Source organism: Medicago truncatula, chromosome 6, assembly GCF_003473485.1.
Source record: "Medicago truncatula cultivar Jemalong A17 chromosome 6, MtrunA17r5.0-ANR, whole genome shotgun sequence".
In the NCBI taxonomy this organism is placed as follows: Eukaryota; Viridiplantae; Streptophyta; class Magnoliopsida; order Fabales; family Fabaceae; genus Medicago; species Medicago truncatula.
The window spans coordinates 12,812,712-12,839,670 of record NC_053047.1 but is presented as its reverse complement, the minus strand read 5'-3'; the positions used below and the strand labels follow the sequence as shown (position 1 = coordinate 12,839,670).

The 26,959-nt window shown below is 31.6% G+C and overlaps 1 protein-coding gene across 1 annotated transcript; it reads left to right on the top strand.

Moving 5' to 3' along the window:
- The first annotated feature begins 326 nt into the window (after positions 1-326).
- On the top strand, positions 327-26,119 carry LOC25496087 (lupeol synthase). Its single transcript, XM_013596358.3, has 17 exons — positions 327-521; positions 5,566-5,751; positions 6,236-6,325; positions 7,723-7,920; positions 8,483-8,567; positions 15,379-15,545; positions 16,222-16,410; positions 16,523-16,636; positions 16,965-17,207; positions 18,060-18,158; positions 20,054-20,110; positions 20,396-20,442; positions 21,170-21,313; positions 24,120-24,297; positions 24,635-24,715; positions 24,824-24,907; positions 25,885-26,119. The coding sequence occupies exons 1-17, from the start codon at positions 327-329 to the stop codon at positions 25,987-25,989; spliced, it is 2,262 nt and encodes a 753-aa protein (XP_013451812.1). The 3' UTR covers positions 25,990-26,119.
- The last annotated feature ends 840 nt before the right edge of the window (positions 26,120-26,959 follow it).

The window sequence follows — 26,959 nt, the reverse complement described above, 5'->3', positions numbered from 1 at the left end:
ATATAAACTTTTTGATTAACTAAAATAGACGGTTGAGATTTGGTATCAACGAATCTGTTGACACCTGGTGTCAATGGATCCTAACTCATATATATATATATATATAGTTTATAATCATTAAACAAAAAAGATTCAAAACAAAAAAGAAAACTGTTTCACAACTATTTTCCTATATTTCAGCTATTATTATTATATTGTAATTTTATTAATTAAAAAAATAATATAATTGGTTGTTTATCAATGATGATGGGTGCCTTTTACTTGAGGATTTCTCTATAATAATAGCTGAGTAGGTGTTCACAACAAAGAAGAGTAACATAGAAAAAATGTGGAAGTTGAAGATAGCAGAAGGTGGAGAAAGGTTGATTTCAGGGAACAATTTCATTGGACGTCAACACTGGGAATTCGATCCAAATGCTGGAACTCAACAAGAACGTGATGAGATTGAAAGGTTGCGCTATGAATTCACCAAAAACCGATTTTCCACCAAAGTTAGTTCTGACCTCTTTATGAGAATGCAGGTACTTCTATATTTATCATCTTTTGTTGATGGTTAATTTATACACCACTTACAAATTTGTTTAAGTACGTACACGTATTTGCAATGTTCAAATATAGTTGAAAGAAAGAAAAAAGTCATAACATAGAAAAATTGAAAGTGTCTTATACATTGAAAGTGTAGTTGACAGAGATTCAAGCGGTGCTTGTTAACAAGTGTGTTTTCAGAGCACTCTTTAATCATTCTAAATACATTATTATTTTATTCAATTGATTACATAAACTTTTACAAAGAGTTATTATTTAAATTGTTTAACTAGTGTTCCAGTGACATTAATTAACATTTCCTTTATAATAAAATACATTATAAGGGATAAATATGAGTTTTAATTAAAATGATAAAGTTAAATATGAATATAAAATGATAAGTTATAAGTTCAAACGTTATTTAATTTTTTTTTGGCAAAGTCTATAGAAAAACTTATAGCTTATAGCTAGCTCATAAGTTCGAATGACTAAAAATGTCATGTTTGGTATAACTCATTTCATCAAGATCTTATGTTTTATTTTATGAATTTATAACTTATTTTTCAGATGTTATTTCAAATAGCATTTTATCTTATATCTTATAGCTTTTTTCTTCTATTTTTAGTCTTATTATTGTATCTAGAATCCCTTTTTTTTTTTTTTGCAAGATCTATAATCCTGTTTTTATCCTTTATAATTTATTATAATTTAAAATAATACATATGGTTACGTAATAATTTCATTAAAAAAATAGTTATGTAATAAATATTCATTGGCAATAATTTTATTTTATTTTTTTATAAAAATATACGGTATTTATTCATTCAAATCGACAAGTGTACATCGATACAATACAAATTTAAAGTCGATAACAACATAAAGATGAATTTATAAACAAACTCAAAATATCCATGTTAATAGCATAAAATGGCAGAGTACCTATGCTTACAAATGTGTTTTGGCTTTTTGTGGCTTGGATTATTCGAAAAGAGCGCAACTTGGATGTTTTTTAACACAAGGAGAATAATTACCAGATTCTACGTGAAAGGGTTAAACTTTAGTTATATTGGTGATTTAAAGCGAAATAAGTTTTGTTCGACTTTGATTACCAATTATGGAGGATTGATCTTATTAACTGTTTAACTGCAGTTATCTACATTGCGTGCTTCTGTTTTTTGTTTACTATTGTATTATGATTCTCTGACACATGTTCTTCAATACATAGAGTTGGGTGAGATTGGTGACATTGGCCAATCACAATGTCACAATGCTTGTGAAAGAGAGAGAAACACAAGCATTGTGGCATTGTGATTGACTAATGTCACCCAACTCTATGTCACCCAAGTATTTTCCTTCAATACACCATGTGGTATGTTTTTGTTTGTTAATATATTGGTGCTTTTTTTGGCCTTTAAAAAAAATATCTATAAATCCAACATGTTGACGACGTTAAAATCAATTATTAAATCTGTATTTATTTAAAGTTAATATTTCAACATGAATCAAATAAACATTACACTAAGACGGAAAATAAAAAATATCGCACAAAGATAAGGAATCAAAACAAACAAAATCATGCATAGAAAACGAAATAAATAAATAAAAAAAAACAAATTAATCATAGTGGTCCTACATGTGATATATTTTTTGCTCATTCATGAAAATATACCTTCTAGTAATTGTTGTAACGATTCAGTAGATTACAAATATACCTTATTTGTTGATAAAACATATACTATACTGTGTATAAAAAAAAAAAAAAAACTCTTTCAACTCTTTTGGATTTATTTTTTCTTTCCAAAATGTCTCAATTTAAAATGGAAATAAACAAATAGATAAGAATAAATTTAAATAATAAAAAATTGTAACAAACACGATATGAATATATATATATATATATATATATATATATATATATATATATATATATATATATATATATATCTGATTTATTTTTCCTATATCATTTAAAATGTGCAATAAACTAGATAAATATATTTATTTATACTTACTTTTTTATTATTTCAATTTCACCCTTAAACAATTTTTTTTATAATAAAGATCGTTGTTTGTGTCATTAAAATAAAGAATTTAGATTCTTTTTTTCTTATATTGTTGATGTCATTGAAATAAATAATCATGATTTGCTTGGTTTGTTATAACATAATCATAATTAGCTTGGTTTGTTATAACTCGAGAGCAACAAACATTTATGTTATTAGTTTTAATCCAAATCAAAATTTATGAAAAAAAAAACATCATTTTTAATTTTCAGACGTTAGCGTAATAAAAAGAACGGAAAGTTGGGCACGTGAGCGCCCGTCTTTTTGCTAGTAATAATTCAATAAAATATAATTTAAGAAGATATTATTCGGTGTATGGATTCATTATTGTTACCTTTTTTCTTAAGATAACCAGCTTATCTCATAGCATTTATAATAGGAGGAACAATACAATCCGTTATCAACTCAAACACACGAGGATTATCACTATATGTAGCCTCTCTAACTAGCTCATGGGCTACAAGCCCACTACGATTGTTTGCATCTAGAAATCTCTACCTACAAGTTTGAACATTGTTCATGCAATAAAGCTATACAATCTCTTACAATTAAACCAAAATAAGATAATGAGAATTGCTTTTTTCCCATCTGTTTTTTCTCATTTTCGTCCAACGTAAGTTAACTCGCGTTGAAAACTTACATGCTTGAATTAACTTACGCTCGGTTATTTTTATGAGAGCGAACAAAAACATATGAAAGAAGAACAATAACCTGAAATAAATCAACATAAGACTTATTGAAAAAATCTACCACTACATTGACATCTAAATAAATAAAAATAACATTATTCGTCCCTACCTCAATTTGATAGCATGCAATACCATACGCTTTATCTTCTTTGATGCATAACACGGGAGCCAAATGGCTAGAATATACTTTTTTTTTTTTTTTTTTTTTTTTTTTTTAAGGTGAATAACTGGGGTGTTTAGGGTTCGACCTCCGGCCCCTACATATAATAATGTATGTTCCTGTCAACTGAACTATGCTCACGGGGATTGAGCTAATTCTTAATAGTAGATGATAACATAGTGCTTTTTAGTTTTAATAAAGGGCCAAACACCTCCATTGATTTTTAAGTTTGACAAAAATATGAGGCCTAATTACACCACAAGTCCTTTAAGTTTGACGTTTGTAACAAATAGGTCCTTTAAGTTTGTTTTGTAACAGGTAGGTCATTTAACTTCGTAACACTGTGCAACTAAGTCCTTCCGTTAACTCACCGTAAAAAAAAACGCTGACGTGGCTGTGAAGTCTGTGATGTGGCATGCAAAAGGCAAAAACATATTATTAATTGGAAAATATTATGATTATTTTGGGAAAAATGTATTATGGTTATTATTATATGGATAACACAAGTTCAATATCTTGATGAGATTACACAATACATTCATTTTCTTATAAAAAAAAAAAAAAAAAAAAACACACACACACAGGTACATTATTTTGATGAAATTGCACAATACATTCATTTTCTTAAAACAAAACACAAACACCTTACAGAGGTACAATATCTTAATTAACGGAAGGACTTGGTTGTACACTTTTACAAAGTTAAAGGACCTATCTGTTACAAAACAAACTTAAAGGACCTATCTGTTACAAACGTCAAACATAAAGGACCCATGGTGTAATTAAGTCAAAATATGACATCAGTCCTTTAAGTTTTAAATATATTCTTTAAGTTTTTTTAAATTCCACATATGTCATTTAATTTGTTAATTTAATGCACTTATTTAATGTTTTTTAAGTTTTTAAGTTTTAAAAAGCTCCTTAAAAAGGTAAAGGATCAACCTACTATTTTTGTCAAATTTAAAGTATCAAAAGAAGTATTTAACAATTAATAAAGGCATATCAAGTTTTCATTTAATTTCCGAACATTCATCTATAATTATAACTTGCCTTCTTTTATTTATATTTTATTATTAAATCAACTTCCTTAAATTAAAATTTCAATAAAATAATATTTATTGACATTTTACAATTGTTATAATTTTTAAGTTTGAGTCGTTCGGATTAATCTAATTCAATACAATGAAAAATGTTTTAAAAATATCGGGTGATGCTTCCAAGTCACTGGTTAAGTCATGTGATTCGACCACCAATTCAATAGTTTGACCAATGATCTAGTTACCGAGTATTTTACTTAATCAGTTCTCAATCCAATTTTTAAAACTGTGCAGACTCGGCATATGTCCCCATATTATTGTAAGTGGTGTATTCAAATAGAATTTCTCTTCATCCCATAACCAAAAAATCACAAAATATTCATCTCCATTAACTTTTTTTTTGTACTCCCTTCGTTTCAAATTAGATGTTCCCTTTGAGTTTTACACGATTATTAAGAAAATGATTAGTAGTGTTGATTTTAATGATAAATATGTTTAATTTACTAAAACACTTTTATTAATTATAGTTAGCGGAGTAGTTAGATGATTGAAATGTAATAAATAAAGGTAGATTAGTAGAAAAGAATAATAAAAGTTGTATTTGTATTATAAAAGGGAAAAATAATTTAAGCCAAAGAAAAATAGTAAAAAATACACTTATTATGAGATGGTGGGAATATTTTATTTATTTATTTTTTTTTTATGGTGGCCGGGGTTTAAACCTCAGACTTTGTATATATTATCCATTGTCCATACCAGCTGAGCTAAGCTTACGAAGAGAGACGGATGGAGTATAAAGAATTCTGCTCTTCTCCCATCACGTTTTGCTCCCTCCCAACCAAACTTTTCAAAATACTCCTACGTGAGTTAACTCAAACAGATGTTTTTTTTATGTTTAACTCCTATGTGAGTTAACTTAAGCGGGTATTATGCCCAACATAAATTAACTCACGTATGAGTATTTTGAGAATTTGGTTGGGAGCGAGCAGAACGTGATGGGAGAAGAGCAGAATTCGAGCATAAAAGAGGGCTTGAAGCCCATGTCCATTATCCTTTATAAATGTGGTGGTTGAATATTGAATTACATGCAGCTCACAAAGGAGAATAAATGTTGCCCCATTCCACCAGCTGTGAAACTGAGAGACGTAGATAACATAACAGAGGAGGCATTGATTACTACAATAAGAAGAGCAATTAGTTTCTCTTCCTCAATTCAAGCTCATGATGGGCACTGGCCTGCGGAATGTGCTGGTTCATTGCTTTCGATTCAACCATTTGTAAGAACTAATTTTAGCTTATCATATTGTTTTTTGAGTTTAAAGTTATCCAATATAACATAAAATAAAATAAAAAATTAATTGCACCGCCATCTAATTAGATCATGTAGATATTTTTGAGATATCTTAAAAAAATATATTATAATAAAGTGTTGTCATGTTATGATCTGGTCGGATAATTGTGTAAAAATTTAGGGTTAAATATGTTTTTAATCTCTATTAAATTATAAGCTTTTATGTTTAGTCGCTACAAATTTTTTATTCACTTTTAGTCTTTGTTTGTATTTTATAGAGACTATTTTAGAGGGATAAAAATATCTGTTTTTGTATACAATTTTTAAAATAAAGACTATACAATACTTTAAAGGACTAAAATTATTGTTAAAATTTTATACGGTCTAAACTTGTAGAGATTAATAACATTTAATACTTTTTATTTAATGAATCTCCATGGTGATGATTGTAGTTACAATATTATATACAGGTAATGATTCTCTATATCACTGGATCCCTTGATGAGGTTTTAGGTCCCGAACATAAGAAGGAAATTGTTCGATACTTGTATAATCATCAGGTATATATACGTATATATGATGCAATCAAAGACACAAAACACAAACAACCCACCATAGATTTCAATTCAACAATTTTATTGTATGAAAAAACACATTTTCTTGTTTCTTAGGAAATTTATCTTCAAAGTTTACACTTCAACAACGCTGAAAAGTGGCAGCGCTAATTTTTTTGGAATGCAATGTTGTTTAACCTGGACCGACCCAACATATTAAGAGGCGTAAATCAAATTTTATAATAACGTCTTTTGGAATTATAAAAAAAATAACACAATACTTATTAATAGCATAATAAATAAAGTTTTATTGAATCCATGATTTGAACTTAGGACCGAAAGGATTTGAGGCCTTAAAATTGACTAACTAAGCCAGATAAATATTGATTATCAGTATGTCATTACATATTTATAGCTAAATTGACTTGTTTTGAGGCCTTTTTTAAACCCAAAATCTTCCTAAAACCCTTCCTTGGGTGGCTTGGCCCTTGGGTCGGCCTTCAACTGTCGTGGAATGAACAAGGGATGTGTGATTGATTTACGCCTGCTGAATTCATTGTAGGCAAATCATTTTGCGGCAGCTGCCAACCGTCGCTGTACAAATCAATGCCTAGTTTTGGGTTTTTTTGTTTGATCCCCCTCAAAAGTTCATACACAGCAGCAGGGACGACCCAATGTATTTTTCGGCCTAAAAGAAAATTTAAATAAAGGCTTTTTAAGTGTGTATAGAGAAAATAACAAAAAATTAAGAAAAAAATTTCATAATTTTCCGCGATTGAAAGTAATTATATTTGATTCGTATTAGACACTAAATATTGGTATTTAGCATGTTGGAAATCTAACTTCGATTCGACATATTTTGTGATAGTCTATCTTGTTTCACTATAGTTAACTCCATTAGTTCAAGACCTTTTTGTAAAATAAAAAAAATATAAAAAAAAAGACCTTAGATAATAAAATAGCAAAATATTATTGAACGGATACAAATGTAAATCAATAACCAATATGATAGCTAACATTAAAATTGAACTTTCAATATGAACTATGACTCTCTATTTAAATGAAGGAAAAATGAATTTAATGTACAAATAATCAATAAGATATCTAACATTGAAATTGATCTTTAATATGAACTATGACTCCGTTTAAATACCACTTGAGTTTGGGGTGAACTATGATGTAAAAAATATATTCAAAGCCAAAAAGATGAGGCCTAATATGTGACCTAAAAAATTTAGGAGCTTAAAACCCTTGCTTTAATGGCAGCTCCATTGAACCGACTCTGTACAGTAGAGAAAGTTATCATCCTCAATAGGACCAAGAGAGGGGGAAAAAACTATAGAATATGAAATTCAAATTTAATAACTTATGAGTTGTATTGGTGAATTGTGATGAGATGACAGAATGAAGATGGTGGGTGGGGACTGCATATAGAGGGTCCTAGCACAATGTTTGGTTCTGCATTTAGCTATATTGCATTGAGGATACTTGGAGAAAGGCCTGAAGATGGTGAGAACATGGCAATGGACAGAGGTAGAAGATGGATCCTCGACCACGGTGGTCTCGTAGCTATTCCATCATCGGGAAAATTTTTCGTCTCGGTAAATTAATTTATTCATTGCATTTTGATCAAGAAAATATATTTTATCACACTACTCCCTCCGGTCTCGAATATAAAAAAAAAAAAAATTCTTTTTATTTTGTCAAAAAAAATAATTAAAAAAAAAATTACATTCAAGATCGGAGGGAGTATATAAAACTTTGCGGCAAGACAGAAACTAATATGTAATTTTGTTCACTTTTTTATTGCTCCTATTTCTTTATTTTTTTTATCGCCCTTCATTATTATTTTTTGGCCTATACCAATAAATAATTTTGGCAAATAAGATATAGCAAAACTATTCTTTAAAAAAAAAAAAATTCTAAATGAGATTTAACTGATTTGTTTGATTAAAAATTTAAATAAAAATAAAAAAGATAACATTTGTAAATACAATTGTTTAAGAGACCTCTAATATGAACTCAGGTTTAAAGGTAACTATACTACTTTTAAAAAATGTTATTTTTGTTCTTATTTTTTTATTATTATGAAACACAGTTTCTATTAAAATTGGTAAGGATCTATCTTTAGAGTTTATGAACACTTACAACATGACATTGTAGGTACTTGGAGTTTATGAGTGGTCAGGCTGCATGCCATTTCCTCCAGAGTTTTGGTTAATGCCGAAATTCAGCCTTTTTCATCCAGGTTCGTTTACTTCCTTTTTTGAAAAGTGTAGGAAATAGTCCTCGTGAGTTTAACTCAGTTAATATGGACAATGCATAATATATATAAGGTACGGGGTTCGAATCTCGACCACTAAAAAAAACGTGTAGGAAGTATAATCCCTCCTTCCATAATAAATAGTCCATTTTTATAAAAAAATAATTTTTTTTTGAACAAGCCAAAATGAAATTAATAACCAGAAGTGATTCATCTCGCACAAGGTGTGCAAAAGAGAATCATTTAAAACAGATACAATATCAGTTCATCGGTGCCACAATACCAGACACCGAGATTACTAAACCAAAACAAAGAAGATTACATGTAAATACCCATACAAGACATATGGTGTTGCCACCAGTCATGGTAACTGAAAGCAAACGAATGCAACCTAGCTTTAAGCCACTGGAATGAGAGTAATTTCACTTTGTCAGGTATCATGCTAATTGATGTAGCCTTCTGATTAAAAATGCGGTTGTTCCTCTCCTTCCAAATGGTCCACACACAAGCCAGCCAAATTAACTGTAAACAAGAATGTGAAAAATGCGTTAAACCCGCCATATGTCCAAACTGAAGATAATGGTCTCTACACCCCACCGGAGCCACATATGATACACCAAGCCAAAGTAAAGCATGTGTCCACACTCAACTAAAAAAAAACACATCCAAGGAGAAGGTGTTCGACATTCTCAAGTGAGCCGCACCCTCCGACACAGGCTACGTTGTACGAGTGGAATACATGTCGATGTAACAAGTTATCTTTCGTAGGTAATCTATTTCGAAAAAGTCTCCAAGTAAACATAGACACTTTAAGTGGAGCATATTTGTGCCACACATCAGCCACCAAACCACTTTCAGGAGACTCGTCCACCATCGTGATATATTGATAAGTTCCCTTCACGGAGTAGCCATGACCGGGATCAGGTAGCCACCTCCACCTGTTATGAATATGAGCCTACAAAACAACATCATGCAAAAGGATAGAACATTTCGTGACACTCTCCTCCTCCCAAGCATGCAAGAGTCTACGCTAGGCCCACGACTCACCCCCATCATCCCACCCACGTGGCTCCATATCCTCCACCGTCGCCCACCTGTTATCAGCCAACTAAAAAAGGCGGGGGAAGCGAACCTGTAAGGGAACTCCACCCACCTAGTTGTCAGTCCAAAAATAGGTGTCTATGTCTCCACCAACTACCCTACGTAAGTTATCATCAAACCAACTCCCCACTCCCAAACCGACACCATTGCGGATACCACACATCATTCGCCACCACGAAGAGCTCTCTCTACCACCCTCCCTCCTCCCCGTACCTAACCTTTAAGACTCGATACCATAATCTATATATTGTATTCACATAGCCTCCGCACCCCCAAACCTCCCTCCTCCTTTGGTAGATAAACAGAATTCCAACCCCAAAAAAAAAAAAAAATTAAAATATAGATTCAGTAGAAGAAATTATACCTATGGGTGCCTTGAAGAAGGAAAGAAAGTAAACCGGAAGAGACGACAAGACAAATTTCAGAAGAATCAAGCGGTCCCCCAATGATAAAAATTTACAACTCCAGTTCGACAGTCTATTTACAATGCGATCAACAACATGTTTCCGAAACTCTAATCTCAGAGCATCCGCACCAACAAGCAGCCCTAAATACACAAAAGGCAACGTGCCCACTCGACAATTCATTACCATGGCAGCCTCTGTTAACCACAAGTCTGTTACAGTAACTCCCGTCAACATACTTTTATGGAAGTTGACTTTCAATCCCGATACTTGTTCAAAAATAATTAAAACCTTCCTCATGGATCAAACATTGGCCTAACTCTTCTCCGCTAACAACAATGTGTTATCAACGAACTGCAGGTTAGAAACAGATACGCCATCACCACCACCGACCGTACAACCGCGGTACAAACCAGCTGACACCATCGATTGCATCAAAACACTTAACCCCTCAGCCACCAATAGAAAAAGGAAAGGGGAAAGAGGGCCCCCTTGACGGAGTCCCCTTTCGATAACAAATTCCTCCGTAGGACTTCCATTCACCAACACTAAAGTCGTCGTTGTGCCAACACACTCAGATATCCACTTTCTCCATAATGTTGGAAAATTCATTTTAACTGTTACAACATCCAAGTATTTTAAGTCCACCGACTCATACGCTTTCTCGAACTCCAACTTAAAAAGTAACATCTCTATAAAAAAAAATTATTAAAATGCACGACTTTTTTTATTATTAATGAAATATTAATTTTTTTTTCCAGTTATATCATTGAATTAATATAATTTACATCGTTACTAAAACAATATTCTTCGCTTTATATCTAACAGACTAATACTTTTCAAGGTAATTTATTTTAAATATTTTTCTCCTTTCTTTATTTATACAATTTATGAAAATTAACAAATGGATAACTCACAATGAGATTGAGGAAGTAACATACTTCCTTAATCTCTTATAGATTCTTTGATATATAGCTTTAATTAATAAGAAAAATTTAAATGTAATACTGTTTTGTACTGACCCACACATTCATTTACTTTTTTTTTTTTTTCGATCATATAAGTTTAAACTAATTGATTTGCTAAAAAAAAAAAAAAAGGTTTAAACTAATTGTGTCACAAAAAAATTGTAAACTAGTCGATATATGGTATAAATTTAAACAAATACCTAATTAATATAATAATATTGACATTTAAAAACCGAAAATAAATATGGAAAAAAAATTCTCAAGAAATTACTCCCCTTTAAAAAGGATCAAAATATGAATTTCATTGTCCTCGTGAGCTTAGCTCAGTTAGTATGGACAATGCATAAAATATGCAAGGTCCAGAGTTTAAACCCCGACCATCACAAAAAAAAAAAAAAGAATTTCATTAAATGTCTTTCACAAAACATATGAACGTCGTGAGTTTTTTTGTAACAGTAAAATTTATTAAAATTCAAAACCCTGTTCAAGATTAATGGAAACAAGCAAGATGGAAACAACAAAAAATATCGTATATAGACGAAACACCCAATAAAACAAAACACTCATTATCAAATACAAACTCTGACAAACCAACAACAGACACCCACCATAAAGGGCTACATGCGAAATCAATAAAAGAAAAAAAGAAGGCGTTAAGAGACACTCTAAGATCCTTTTTCTTACCTGTTCCCATTTCGAGTCAATAGAATGGTACGACCCCGCCGTCAGAATGAAAGGGGTAGTCTCGTAGTTCTTGGTTTGAGAAGATACGTTGTTAGGTGCTCCGTTTTTCTTTTTCTCGACAGATAGTTGTCGATATACTGATAAGAAATGTATGAATTCTTGAGAGGAGAAGAGCCATGATGGTCCCCCCGGACTACCCGAACCCCACAAGTGAATACAAAGTTGGATCTATATTGGATCTCACCTGAATCGCCCCATCTATCCTCTTGAGGAGAAGTTTGGTTTCAAACCCCGGTTCAAACAGGAGAAGTACATCATGGTAATGTGCCTTGCATGACCCACATCTCAGGGTCAAGCACCAATGAGCACATTGAACTATCTATATGGCTGAGAGACCTCACAGTCCAAGCACAACGACACAATTAATAGGGGCGTGCTCTACCACTGAGCTAATAGCCCGTTGTGTGGGCCTCCCGTAGGGGCCCACTATGTCAAAAGCGACGGAAATCCCATCTCTCTTTCCCCTTTTTTGTCTCACGTCTCCCCACGGGGCGACATGGGACAAAAAAGGAGCTCATATCAACTTATTCCGACCTAGGATAATAATCTTACGAGCATCCTCCCACTTGTCACTTCACCATTGGGAAACAAAGAAATAATAATCTTATGAAAGATAATAATCTTATGAACGTCGTCCTGCTTCCCACTTCTCACTTAACCATTAAGAAACGGAAAAAGACTTATATCTAATAATTTTACTCAGATGTAGGTCACTTAAATATATGTTTATCGGCATGTGAGGCAGTGTAAAGCTAAACTACCCAGAAAAAAGTTAGTTCTCCCTGAAAAGGAGGTCATCTGGTCGCACCTTCCAGTACGACTACCTTGTTACGACTTCACTCTAGTCACTAGCCCTGCTTTCGACACCCCCTTCTTGCGGTTAAGGTAACGACTTCGGGCATGGCTATAACACCCTTGAACCCCAAATGCAATAAATCATGCAATTAAATCAATTAATCAAAAGAGTTCAAGATGTTACATCAACATTTTCTCAAAACATGCATAAATCTGTTTTCATAAAACTCGTAGCGAAAAATCATCATACATAAATAACTCATCAACATGTAATAATCCTCAGGTACATGAATAATAGAATCTCAAGACCATGTCAGTCTCATAAACATAACAACAATCTCAGCAAATAAGTCCAACAACAGACAAAAGACAGAAAATGTGAGAGTCCCGACACTCCTAATCAGAGCCTAACTAGACTCCAAGAAAAAGATAAAGAGATAGCTCCAAGCTAGTCTTCGAGTACTCACAAGCAATAAGAACTTAATCATACATGTCGTCTACACCATTCATACAAATGGGTAGGCGGTCAACTAAACGACCACTGGGGTTAGATTATATTCCACATAATAAAATATAAACATAAAATAGAATTCTAGGATTTTAGTATAGCACATATACATATTCATCACTCCTAGAATACTAACATCATATGAATATTATCTTAATTCATTCATAGCTCTTTGATTCCTCTTATGCTATCCCCCTTAGGAAGAAGAAACTTACCCCCTTACCTTGATTCCTCTTAAGCTAAGTTATCTCACCAAAATCTTCACCCTCTTTGTGAATCCTAGCTCTTTCTTCTCTCTTTCTTCACTTGGGTTCTCACCCATTTTCTTATATCTTCACTTCTTTATGAAACTCTATATTTTTCCTCTAGCCACTTTTGTGTGAATGTGTGAAATAAGGGTCTAACTCTAATTCTCCTCATAAGTTATCCTTATATACTCCAATAAATGGGCTAGGTCACCTCTATTCATACTAGGCCTAATAACTCTTACCAATTAATTAAAAAGTTACTACTCGCTAAACTCTTAAAACATCTCATTAGTTATCATCTCAAAATAATTACCTCAAGTTACTACTAACTTAGTAAAAATAACTCTTCACACAAAAAACACTAAAATATTCTACAATCTAAAATTACTAATTTACTCTTACTCATCAAATGACTAAAATACCCTTAATCCTAAAAATGACTAAAATACCATTCTTGCCTAAAAATCCACTAATCCTAAATCAAACGCACAAACAAGCAATTAAACACATATAAATAAATAAATAAAACTAATCGTAGCGAAAAACGAGCAGTTACATGAGCAACACCAAACATCAACTTTTAGCTCTGGATACCAAAAGGCATCACCGGAACAGTTAGCGGCGGCGACACCCCTCAACAAGGCAATCTAAAATATTACCAAATAGACATAAAAAACAACAAAAAAAAAACGCCAAGAAAAAATACCAACAAAAGCTTGCTACATGACTTAAACCCCAAAAACACAACAATTAAACTTTAGCATAGCAAACAACACCACAGAAAAAACGAAGCTGAACCCAAATGACAAACAACTGCACCCAAACAACATACTCCTCCACATTGCAATAGTAGAAAACCACGAGAGCAGGATCAAGCATGAAATGAAGACCTAAATTTATATCGGAACGTAACAATAACCACCGGTCATAGCTTGAAAAGAGACATACACATCATTAACGATTAAAACGAACAAAAACCACCCAAAACACGCAAGACCACCTGAAAACAACAACCACAACACCGTCTCTGACATTTAGATGAGGTGCAGATGAGAAGCATCACTCGTCGCACCACCACCTGACCAATTACATCATATAAATTGAGGGTTTGGATTGGAAAGGAAGAGGATATAAGTGACCGAGGATTCTGTTCTTTTTAGAGAGAGGCGAGAGGTTCTTTTTCTCCCATGAGTGTTTCTTAAATCTTATGAAACTCATATAGATCTTGTGGTGCTAAATGTTAAGAGTCCCACATCGGATAGGACATGGTCTGACAATGTGTTTATAAGTGGGGCAATCCTCATCTCACAAGCCGGTTTTGTGAGGTTGTGTTAGGCCCAACCACGATTTCTAATAAGTCCCAGATCGGATAGGACATGGTCTGACAATGTGTTTATAAGTGGGGGCAACCCTCACCTCACAAGCCGGTTTTGTGAGGTTGTGTTAGGCCCAACCACGATTTCTAATATGGTATCAGAGCCTCTCCAAGATCCATTGGGCCACCTGCTATCAGGTTTCCGCCATCGGGCCACCCACCATTTATGTCCACGAACCAAGCCCAATGATGCTGGTCGTGAGGGGGTGTGTTAAGAGTCCCACATCGGATAAGATATGATATAACAATGTGTTTATAAGTGGGGGCAATCCTCACCTCACAAGCTGATTTTGTGAGGTTGTGTTAGGCCCAACCACGATTTGTAATACTAAATATGAATTTCAAATAAATAGAAAAACATGTCTATAAATGGTATTGTCAATTATCATAATTCTCCTTTCATTCTTTAATTCTTTCGCTAGCGTATTTATTCGCTTAGTCTAGTATGTAAAAACAAAATAGTCTTACACGATGCATGTATCATGTTTCAACGTTTAATAAATAAATCACATAATATCTCAATTAATTTAATGGTGAAATTTATTGATTCAATGATAAAAAATATGTTATACATGATGCAAGATTTATCTTATTTTTGCACATAGAAATTTCCATATTTACTTATATATCTTTTCCTCCAAAACACCATGTAGGCAAAATGTTGGGTTACTCTCGGTTGATTTACATGAACATGTCATATTTGTATGGAAAGAAATTTGTGGGCGCAATCAATAGCCTAATTAAATCACTGAGAGAAGAGTTGTACAACGAGCCTTATGATCAAATCAACTGGAATAAAGCCCGGAATACTGTTGCCAAGGTTTGTCAGTTTATAATCTATATATTTAAACGAAACTTTTACTAACTGTACTTCTCTAAACGTTTCTAGATAAAAATTATAGAAATGACAAGATGTTTTTTTGGTAGTGTCCGGGGTTCGAACCTGGAACCTTACATATTTTATGTATTGTTCATAACAACTGAGCTAAGCTCACGGGGACAAATGACAAGATGTTTATGACTACTTCAAAAAATCCAGTATTTGTTTAATGAAAATATAAATTTTAAGTGAAATAGTTTCTGAGAGATAAAAGAAGAAGAAAAAAGCAAACATCTTGGACTACCTTCTATGATTGGCCGTAGCAAACATGCAACTTTTAAATTTATTAAGGATCGCATCTGAAATAAAATAAATTCCTGGAGTAGTAGATGTCTCTCGCAAGCTGGAAGGGAGGTTGTCATTAAGTCTGTTTTGCAATCTATTAAAAAATTCACAACCCAAATATGCAGAATCCCAACGGTAGTTCTTGAATAAGCTTAAATACCATATAGAAATTTATTTGGGGCCTAACTCGTCTTTAGGGATATATTTTTAAGGTGAATTTGGAAAGAAAAAATGTCCAAAACTGCAAAATGGAATTCAGATAGTAGGTGGAGGGGTTGGACCAGTCATAATTACCATGATTTTGATGTATGTAAATTGGGTGCAATTTCAGGAAGATATGCACTTCCCACGTCTTTTAATCCAAGATATGTTATTTGGTCTGCTACATCACGTGGGAGAGCGTTTCCTAAATTGTTGGCCTTTTTCTAAGATAAGACAAATGGCAATAGAAGCTGCTATTAATCAGATACGTTATGAGAACGAGAACAGTAAATACCTTTGCTATGGAATCGCAGATAAGGTAATCGCAGACGACTTTTTCTTTTTCAGATTCATTTAATAAGTTACGTATTCGTATTATAATATAGGCTAGATACATCAATTATTTAAAAACATAAATGGCAAACATGCAGGTGTTCGGTTTGCTATCACGTTGGGTTGATGATCCAAACTCAAAGGCATACAAACTTCATTTAGCCCGTATCCCTGATTACCTTTGGGTCGCAGAAGATGGCTTGAAAGTGAAGGTTAGTAGTTCTTTAAAGGAAGGATTACTTGGGCTGCATTTGTTTTAAGTTATATTCGTAGATTCCTATGAATAGAAAAGTTATCTCAAAGAAAAACATAGTAATCAAGTTCCCATGAAAACGAGAATAAATTGACGTGTAACTACCTATTATAAACCCTATTAAGGTTCCTTAGAATATTATAACGTTAATCAAACATCTCTTTTCTAAATACATTGAATGAAATTCACATCTTTATATTCAAAGAATGTTATTACTAGAAATAAATTTGGTAAATTTGAAACAGACAGACCCTTAAACTAGCTATATAATCTATACATATATGCAGGTATTTGGTAGCCAGAGTTGGGATGCAGCATTTGCTATACAAGCAATAGTTGGTTGTAACGTGAGTGAGGATTATGGTCCTACACTTAAGAAAGCACATCACTTTCTTAAGTCTTCACAGGTAGTTGAAAACCCATCAGGTGATTTTAGGGCAATGTACAGACACATTAGCAAAGGAGCATGGACATTCTCAATACAAGATGAAGGTTGGCAAGTTTCCGACTGCACTGCAGAAGCACTCAAGGTACAAATTAGTGTTTTTTTTTTTTTTTTTTTTTTTTAATGTTAAAATTTATTAAATATAGATAAGAAAAAAAGGAAGCAATGAAACTTAGCCTAGCCCTTTATTTTTCTAACTCCTAGAAAAACCAATCCCAACCTAGCCATCTACACAACTGATCGGGAATAGCCTTATGCTTTAAAAGATTTTGACGCGTAGGGACCCCGTCAAGTAGTAACTGCACTTTCGAGGGGCCCATCTACGCCTAACCAATTTCAAGGATTTCAAAACATCGACCAATCCAGCCTCCCAGGGCCGCATAGGCCAAATGGACAGAATACTTCCTGTCTGTGTTGTGCCGCCAAGACCAGTAGTCTTCCCTTACCTCTAAGGCCAGGGATAATGCTAATAAAGAAAAGAGTGAGAAATAACTAAAGGTGAAATGCTAGCAACACTCTCTCTAGCAGTCACTCTTTTATTGGATAGAATCAATGTATGTCCTACCATTTTGTGTGGGTTCTATTTCCAATGTATCATATTATAGAGAGTGCAGTATTATACGGTATTCAAAAGAGAATGTTGCTAGCACTACTCATAACTAAAGATACTATGGTGAATTAGAATTATAAGATTATATTTATCCTATTTGTAAATGAAAACATATTAAATATTAAAAATGGAACTAAACCTAAAACCTGAAACACAACAACATACTTTTTCATAAACATCCTTGAGGATTTACAAGGGAGGAGTACTACTTATACTTTGATTCAAATTGAGAATTTATAGTATCACTTGTACTTATTTCCTTCTATTACGAAAATGATTTTTTCTTTTTAATCATTGATCATGACGAGCCTTAAACAACACTTGCAGGCCACACTCCTATTGTCACAAATGCCTACTGCTCTCGTTGGAGAAAAAATGGAAACAGAGCGATTCTATGATGCTGTTAATGTGATCCTCTCTCTACAAGTACGTATTTATGTCTTTTTGTTTCTAAATATTACATGTACAAGATCACAATTTCAATTAAAAAGTCATTTGAATTTGATTTCCATATAGGCCACCACTAAGGAAGGATATAATAACATCTCCAGAGTGATAACCATTATTTTCTATATATTAAAATAAATAAAGAAGAATATTTGTTTTGAACAACGCAAGCCATAGTTTTGGGAGGAAATATTTTTTATGAAATAGCACATATATTAGAAACCAAAAGACCCCGCACAAGTTGTGCAGGTAATAAGGCGAGAGTAATGATACATAGAACACCTCATGTGCCATATCATCATTCTACACCCTCATGTGGCATGGGAAATTTTGTCAATTAACAAAAAAACTAGGGATAATTTGTCCCACACATAATATCTTCCTTAAACTCTCTCCAGCCACCACCTCTCGCCACACACACACCAACCACTGTTACCCTCGTCACAAGAACCATTGCCGCCGTTATCACCCTCAGAAACCAGTGAGCACATAAGAAAACCCAAAAATCCTAGAAATCACACCCAATGCAACGACGACTGCACCCAGATCTCACCACCACTGTCCAGTGACGGATCTTGAAATTTTTACTTGGGGGGGCAAGATTTTATATAATAAATATTTTATACAAAATTTTTAGCATTGCATAAGTGATAAAATTGAGATTATAAACATTACACTATTATATTCAGAAAATTGAAAAATACTTTAACTTCTGCGAATTAAAATTGTTCTTTGTGTGTATTTATATTTAAAAAAGTTTTGTAAAATTTTGCTCATATTCAAGACTATAAAAAAATTCTCTCTATAGTATGTGAAAAAATCATTCAAAATTTAATCTCGAATGCATTTGGACGTTTGATTATGTAAAATTCATGAGAAAAACTCTTCTCATCGTATCAATTTCCAATTCGTGGGAGCAATCTATTATTTTAAAAGGGGGCAATACGTGAAAATATTAAATATTTCAACACATATAACATAAACATTAGTGGGGGCAATTTCCTCCAATACCATATACTTGGATTCGTGCCCGCCACCGTCATCACCTCCTTCATTTTCTTCCTCCTATTCTTTGTCGTTCAAAACAGTCCACCAGCATGACCACTCTTCTTCCCGTTTATAACACTCCACCAACAACGCCACTGTCACCATCTCAGATCTCACCACCACAGTCGCCATCCTCACCTCCTTCATCTTCCTTCACCATTCCTTCCTGTCCACCACCCTCCACCCCCACCATCAATTCTTCGTTCCACCATCCTCCATCAACCACCGGAAGTAGAGAGAAAGTTCAGGCATGGGAGAGAGATAGAGACAACAGAGGGAAAAGAGAGACCAGGGTGTATATTAGAGAGGAGAAATCAGAGGAGATATATAGAACACATATATAATAATTTGAGAGAAGAGAGAGATATTTTATTATTTTTCTAAATTGCCACGTAAGGTTGTATATTAGAGAATGAGAGAAAAGGGTGTCTATAATTAATTAAAGGCCATTATATTACAATGAATGACTTAAAAGATTTATGGTGTAATATATATATATATATATATATATATATATATATATATATATATATATATATATATATATATATATATATATATGAGTAAAATGGGCAATTACTGCCATTAATTACCAAATTTAAGGCAGACACTATAGGTATATAATAATAAATCATGTCTTTGTTACTCCCTTTACATTTATGCATCAAATAAAAACCTTCACATAATAATAAAAACGTTGATTTTTCCACTTTACACGTTACTCACTTTAAAGGATCATTGCATCGTACATTCGTGCATGCTTTTTGAATGAATGTCATCAACTCATCTCATACCTATGATATATCAATCCCATTTTATAATTACAGAGCAATATTGGTGGGTTCACTGGTTGGGGTCCTCAAAATACGCATCGTTGGTTTGAGGTAAGAAGTAATTTTTTTATTTTTTATTTTGAAAGGGAGGTAAGAAGTAACTATTATGCATCAAATTAACAAAACAGATAATAATTAAATCCAGCTTTTGTTATTTGAAGATTAAAATATCCATATATCTATATCTTTATTCCGCTAGTGTTTTATCCTTTAAAACTTACACGTATTTTAAAAATAAACAACAAATCAAAACACACCATATTTGAGTTCAAATTTTGTTTGTCAAAGTTTTATTTCTCTTTGGATCTAACTTAATTATATGCATGTATGGAGCAGAAAATCAATCCAAGTGAAGTCTTTGAAGGCGGCCTGGTTGAGATTGAGTAAGATAATAAGAACATCCAAATTGCAATCATTAATCATGTGTACATATACACACACGTAGAAATAGATTGCATAATATATGCAGGGGTTGTAGTTCGAAATTCGGACACCCTATTCTTCATATTTAAAACGTCTGAGTTCAAGTCACTAGAGTACTTGACAAAAAAAAATATTAAAGTCTAAGTTATTAAAAACTTTCCAAAAACTCTTTTTTAATTTTTAAAAATTTGAAAATTAAAAACTTTTTTGCTAAACTATTTTTAAAATTACAGTGTTGGAAACTGTTTTGAATTTTTTACTTTTGGGAACAAAAATCAAAACATGTAAAAGGATAACCATCTTGTATATTTCAAAAACTGAAAACAAAAACTACTTCAAACAGGCTCTAAATATGCACATTTTTATTTAGAAATAAAATACTCACTTGTTACTATTCAAACAAATTTTCAACAAAAGGTTATTTTTGTATATTGAGGAAAAAGTTGTTGGAATGTTTTATCGAAAAATAAAAATTAAGTGTAATTTACTAAATTATCCTTTATTTTAAATTGATTTAAATGGGGACAAGTCATGAAGTTTTTTGTCCAAATAAAAAAATGCACACTTGTTAACTTAAATCTTAATATTTTTAGGTTGGTCTAAGTTAACGATCCATATATATCATACTGATGGATACATTTGGCAATCGGGACTCACTGCATATGTGTTTCTTGCTGAGTGACATAGGTATGTTGAATGCACTGGATCCGCAATCTCAGCTCTAGGTCTCTTCAAAAAACTATACCCTAACCATAGAACAAAGGAAATAAGTAACTGCATCGCGAAAGGAATCTGTTACATTGAAAACACACAAAATCTTGATGGCTCATGGTACTATATCTTCTCTCTTATGCTTTTTATGATAATTACTTACTGTGGTATAAGATAGATTTTTATGTTTATTTTAAAGTTTTTTTTGTTGTTAATTGCGTGGCCTTGTTAGAATGTCTCAACTTAGTCCTTGTGAGATTATCTCGGTTGGTTTGTACAATGCATAATATATACAAGGTTCAGGGTTCAAACACCGACCACCACCAAAAGAATGTTTCAACTTAGTATCTAAGGCACATTTTAAGACGACGTACCGACTAAAATGTACAAATATTTAACTGAGTTGATACATAACCGATCAAAAATGTTGCGTTAAAAAGGATCTATTCTACCATATGCACCATCCGGTCGGAGCAATTTATCTAAAAGCTGACCATATTTGTAGTTAATTAAACCAGACTAAACTACATTATCATCTTAAAGGCATCTCCACAAACCATTTTCAAAACAACCCTAAATTAAGGAAACACAAGTTTTTTAATTCAAGCCTTCCTTCTTCTCTTGGTAAGCAAACCTTATCCCAACTAACCAAATTAAACAACCTACCTTCCGATCCACCTTCCCATAATAGCCTTCATTGGATTTGGGTTAATTTACATATCATTTCATCCGTTTCAAAATGAGTGTCATTTTAGCAAAAAAAAAATATTCAAAATGAATGTCACTTTCAGTTTCCAATGCAATAATATTTTTTATTTCAATTGCACCCTTCAATTAATACTATATACACTACTTCCAAAGTATTGTGTTTTCTTTAATGAAAAAAAAAAAATCAATAGTTAATTAGGATAATTTGGTAAAATAACATCTCTATTTCTTTTAAGGGTTAATAGGTCTTTACCCCCCTGTAATATAGGGCACTTTTGATTTTGCCCCCTGTAATTTTTTTTTTTAGATTCCGTCCTTGTAAAATGAAGATTCTTCACGATTGCCCCCTAAGCCCATTGACTCAGCAGAATCTTTGATGTGGCACTTACATGGCTTTCTTTTTTTGCTTGCCACGCGTGAAAAACAATTTACACATCATTAATAATTAAAAAAATATGAAAATTAATTTTCAAAAATTATAAAAAACAAATTAATTAGGAATTTTTTTTAAATTTAGAAAAAAATATCAAATTTAATATATTTCAAATTTTTCAAAAAATTACAAAAAAGATTCTAAAATATCCAAATATAAATTAAAAAAACTTTGAAAATTATAATATTATCTAAAAAAAATTATTTTGAAAATTAAGTTTCAGAATTTTTTTTAACTATTCCTAATTTCATAAAAAAATTGATTTTTTTTTAATTTGGAAAAAGATTTCATAAAAATTAAGGAATAAACCTCTCGAAAAAAATCTGAAATCTTTTCTAAATTTAAATTTTTTGAAAAAAAAAACTTAAATTAAGATTTTGATTTGAATTAAAAAAAAAATATATTCAGAATTTAAAAAATCTTCAAAATTTCGTAAAATTTGAATTCTAGAACAATATTTCAAGATTTTATAAAAAAATTTCAAAAACAAATCAGAATTTTTTCTAAATTTAAAATTTTCGAAAAAAATCTGAAGTTAAGATTTTAAAAATTTAAATAAAATCAAATTTTTTTTTTTCAGATTAAGTAGTTGGAATTTAAAAACATTTATATCCAGATTTTTAAAAATTAAAATATTTTCTAGAAATTTCATTCTTTGTAGAAAAAATAAAAAAAAACATTTTTATTTTGAAAAAAATCTTAATGTTTTTTAATTTCGAAAAAGATAAGACAATTTTCTATTTCGTAAAAAAATCTAAAGGTTTTTTAATTTTTGGAAAAAAAATCTAATTTTTTTTCGATTTAAAAAAATAGTTTGAATTTTTTTTAAAATATGATTTTTCGTTTTTTTAAATTTTATTTTATATTTTAATTTTTTAAATAAAAATGACGTGTAAACTATTTTTTACACATGGCAAGCAAAAAAAAATGAAAAAGAAAAAGTCATGTAGGTGCCACATCAAAGATTCTGCTAAGTCAATAGGCTTAAGGGGCAATCGTGAAGAATCTTCATTTTACAAGGACGAAATCTATAAAAAAAAAATTACAGGAGGCAAAACCAAAAGTACCCTATATTACAGGGGGATAAAGACCTATTAACCCTTCTTTTAATTAATGCATTTTTTAATATATTTGTAAATCTTAAACGATATTTATTTTAAAACGGAAGGAGTAAAAGAGTTTGCCGCTCAAGACCGAATTTAATAAAGCAAACCTTCCTCTAAATTATAAATGTCGACCATTCCAACCTAAGCGTCTTTTCTGCATTGATTCAGGCATTGCTTTCCAAGTCAAATGTCTATTTAATAAAGCTAACCTTCCTCTACTATTCTTAGTAAATTTTAATAAAATATTATTATTGTTTTAATTTTAATTATTATAAAAAAAATACTAGAAATAGTAAAGGTCAACCTTCAAACCATTTTTTTTTAATAGGTCTTTACCTCCTGTAATATAGGTTATTTTTGATTTTCTCTTCTGTAAAATTTTTATTTTGATTTACATCCTGTAAAATATTTTTGTTTTGATTTACCCCCCTAATTGGCCAAACAAAAATGAAAATTTCTTGAAAAAAAATAAAATTGATTTTTGTTTGACTTATTAGAGGGGTAAATCAAAACAAAAATATTTTACAGGGGATTGAATCAAAATAAAAATATTACAGGAGAAAAAATCAGAAATAACATATATTATAGAAGATAAAGACCTATTAACTCTTTTTTTTAAACTATTTTTTAAAAGGTTTATATCAGACAAATTCATAGTTAACAAGCACTTTCACAACAGGTATGGATCTTGGGGAATTTGCTACACGTACGCTACTTGGTTTGCTGTGAAAGGACTAATAGCTTCTGGAAAGAACTACAATAACTGTCCATCATTACGAAAAGCTTGTCAATTTCTGTTGTCAAAGCAGCTTTCTAATGGTGGGTGGGGGGAGAGTTACTTGTCATGTCAAAACAAGGTATGTTTATATATATATATATATATATATATATATATATATATATATACAATGGATTTCGCCAATAAAAAGTGTTGAAGAGATGGTGTTGTTGCCAACATCGTGGTCATCTTCTTTTTAATTAATGTTCTTTTAGATTTTCTTTCTGTGGTGGTCAATATTTGAATCTCAAATCTTATATATATCATGTATTGTTTTTAATAACTGAGATAAACAATGTTCTTTTAGATTGTGTCAAGAATAAAATTTCGTTTTGCGAAAATAAAATATACTCGTGTCTTTTTTTCTTTGAAGGAAAAATATTCTCATGTCTTGTTTTTCCTTTTTAAAAAAATAGGTTTATACAAACCTAGCACATGACCGTGCAAATTTAGTTCAAACTTCGTGGGCTTTGCTATCCCTTATAGGTGCAGGGCAGGTTAGTAATCAAAAAAGTTTCTAAATTGATGCGGTGTATGTTAATTAGTGTTCAAATTAATTATCAAATTAACGTGCTAATTAGTATGGATTAATGTTTTTAAAAAAGGCTGAAATAGATCCTACACCAATACATCGTGGAATGAAGTTGCTAATCAATTCACAAATGGAAGATGGAGACTTCCCACAGCAGGTAATTTTATTAGTATTACCATGTAATTTCAGAAAAAAGATTTATTAGTTTTCCTTTGTCTCCGAGTAACCATCACGATTGTGCAGGGGTGTTTATAAGTAAGGGCAACCCTCTTTCAAAAAAAAAAAGTGTGGGCAACCCTCACTTCACAAGTTGGTTTTGTGGGGTTGTGTTAAGCTACCCACCATTTATGTCCACGTTCTAGATGTCTAGTCATGGACGTGAGAGGGTGTGTTAAAGAGTCCCACATTAGATAAGAAACGACCTGATGTCGAGTCCGATACGTGAGACAGTGTGCTAAAGAGTCTCACATTAGATAAGAGATGACATGACAATGTGTTTATAAGTGGGGGCAACCCTCGCCTCCCAAACCTATTTTAATATTTAAATTTATTCTTATCCATTGATTACATGTGTTATTTGTAATGAAAATTGAGGACATTTTTTAAAAAAGAAAAAGTTAGACCACAAAAATTGAGAGGGATTATTCTCTTTATATATAGTATAGATGGATATTATTTAGATCATTCTTAGGTTTTTATTTTACACTTTGCATGTTTGAGAAGTAAAATAGATCAATGATTAATAAGAATAATTTCGGAAAACTGTTATTTAATTTTTTTCATGTATTATTTTGTTACTCCACACAAAAAATGATTATATATTTTATTTTAAGTTTTGCTATCTTGTACCCGAAGTGCATAAGTTAAGAATCCAAAATTAAAAGTTTTTTTTCTTTTCAAAAAAACAAAATTTTGATTTTAGAAAGTTTTTTCTTATGGTGTCAGAGATTTGAACCTTACCTATATTATGCATTGTCCTTACCAACTGAGTTAAGCTGACAATGATTGACTTTAGAAAGTTTAATAAAATTGAATGAACAACTTTTTTTGAGATAATTATTTCTATTTTAAATTTGTTATTAGTTTGGCTTTTATTTTTTTATTATTTATAAACAACATAAAAAACAATTACAGGAAACAACTGGAGTATTTATGAGGAATTGTGCCAATAACTACTCAGCATATCGAAACTTCTATCCCATATGGGCAATGGGAGAGTATCGTCGCCAAATGTCATAACTTGACTTTGTTTATGAGCATGGTGTTCTATTTGTTATGTTTAAGCCCTAACAAGTAACTTAGTAATCTCTTTTTATGAGTTGTATTTGCTGGTATTGTATCATTGTTTATTTTATTATCATTGAAGTTTTTACATAATCTTCTATCTATCTATCTTTTTTTTCTTTGTGGTGGCCGATATTTGAACCCTAGACCTTGCATACATTATGTATTGTTCATAGCAACTGAACTAAGCTCACGAGGACTTCTATCTAACAATCTATCTATCTTCTATATTATTATTATTATTATTATCATCATCATCTTTGAATTCTAAACTTAGGTTATCTATTGAGAAGCATTGTGCCTATGTGGCCAACACACAGATAATACACCTTGTTAATGAAGTAAACAACCCTTGAATAAATCGTGCAATTTCATGCATAGATTCCATCGAGATATATGGCATCACTCTTGTTTTAATAAAATATAGAATTGTAGGAGACTAAATGGAATCAAATAAATGGAAAAAGAAAATTAACATCCATAGATACAACTTTCATCAAACGTAACGCATCAATCACTACTAACAAACCGAAATCAAACTCTACTGAAAGCTGCAGAACCATAAAAATAACAACAGAAACAACTTCTCCACTCTGATGAGCAAAATTTGCAACTGCATCAATCGTTACATTATTTTATTAGTGGATAACAATTGGGAAACATGTTAAATATTTTCCATGCTTTTCCTAGACTATGCCAATGGATGAGGCATTGTGTAGTACGTTGCCACAGTTGCTGGGAAAAACATTTGCCTTATTCCTTCAGCTTTGATAATTGGGAAAATGATACCCAATGCAACCTATAATACCATAAAAAAATTATTTACACAAAAAAATTTCTGCAGCATTATATATATTATTAGTCAATTCATAATTAAAGCAACAAAACTATAATGGAACTACCCCTTGAAGTACGATTTTAGAAA

Coding starts and splice junctions, on each gene's coding strand:
- LOC25496087 (XM_013596358.3), top strand. CDS start 327: ATGTGGAAGTTGAAGATAGCAGAAGGTGGAGAAAGGTTGATTTCAGGG. Junction 17,208..18,059: donor GCACTGCAGAAGCACTCAAG/GTACAAATTAGT, acceptor CAACACTTGCAG/GCCACACTCCTATTGTCACA. Junction 24,716..24,823: donor CCCTTATAGGTGCAGGGCAG/GTTAGTAATCAA, acceptor TTTTTAAAAAAG/GCTGAAATAGATCCTACACC.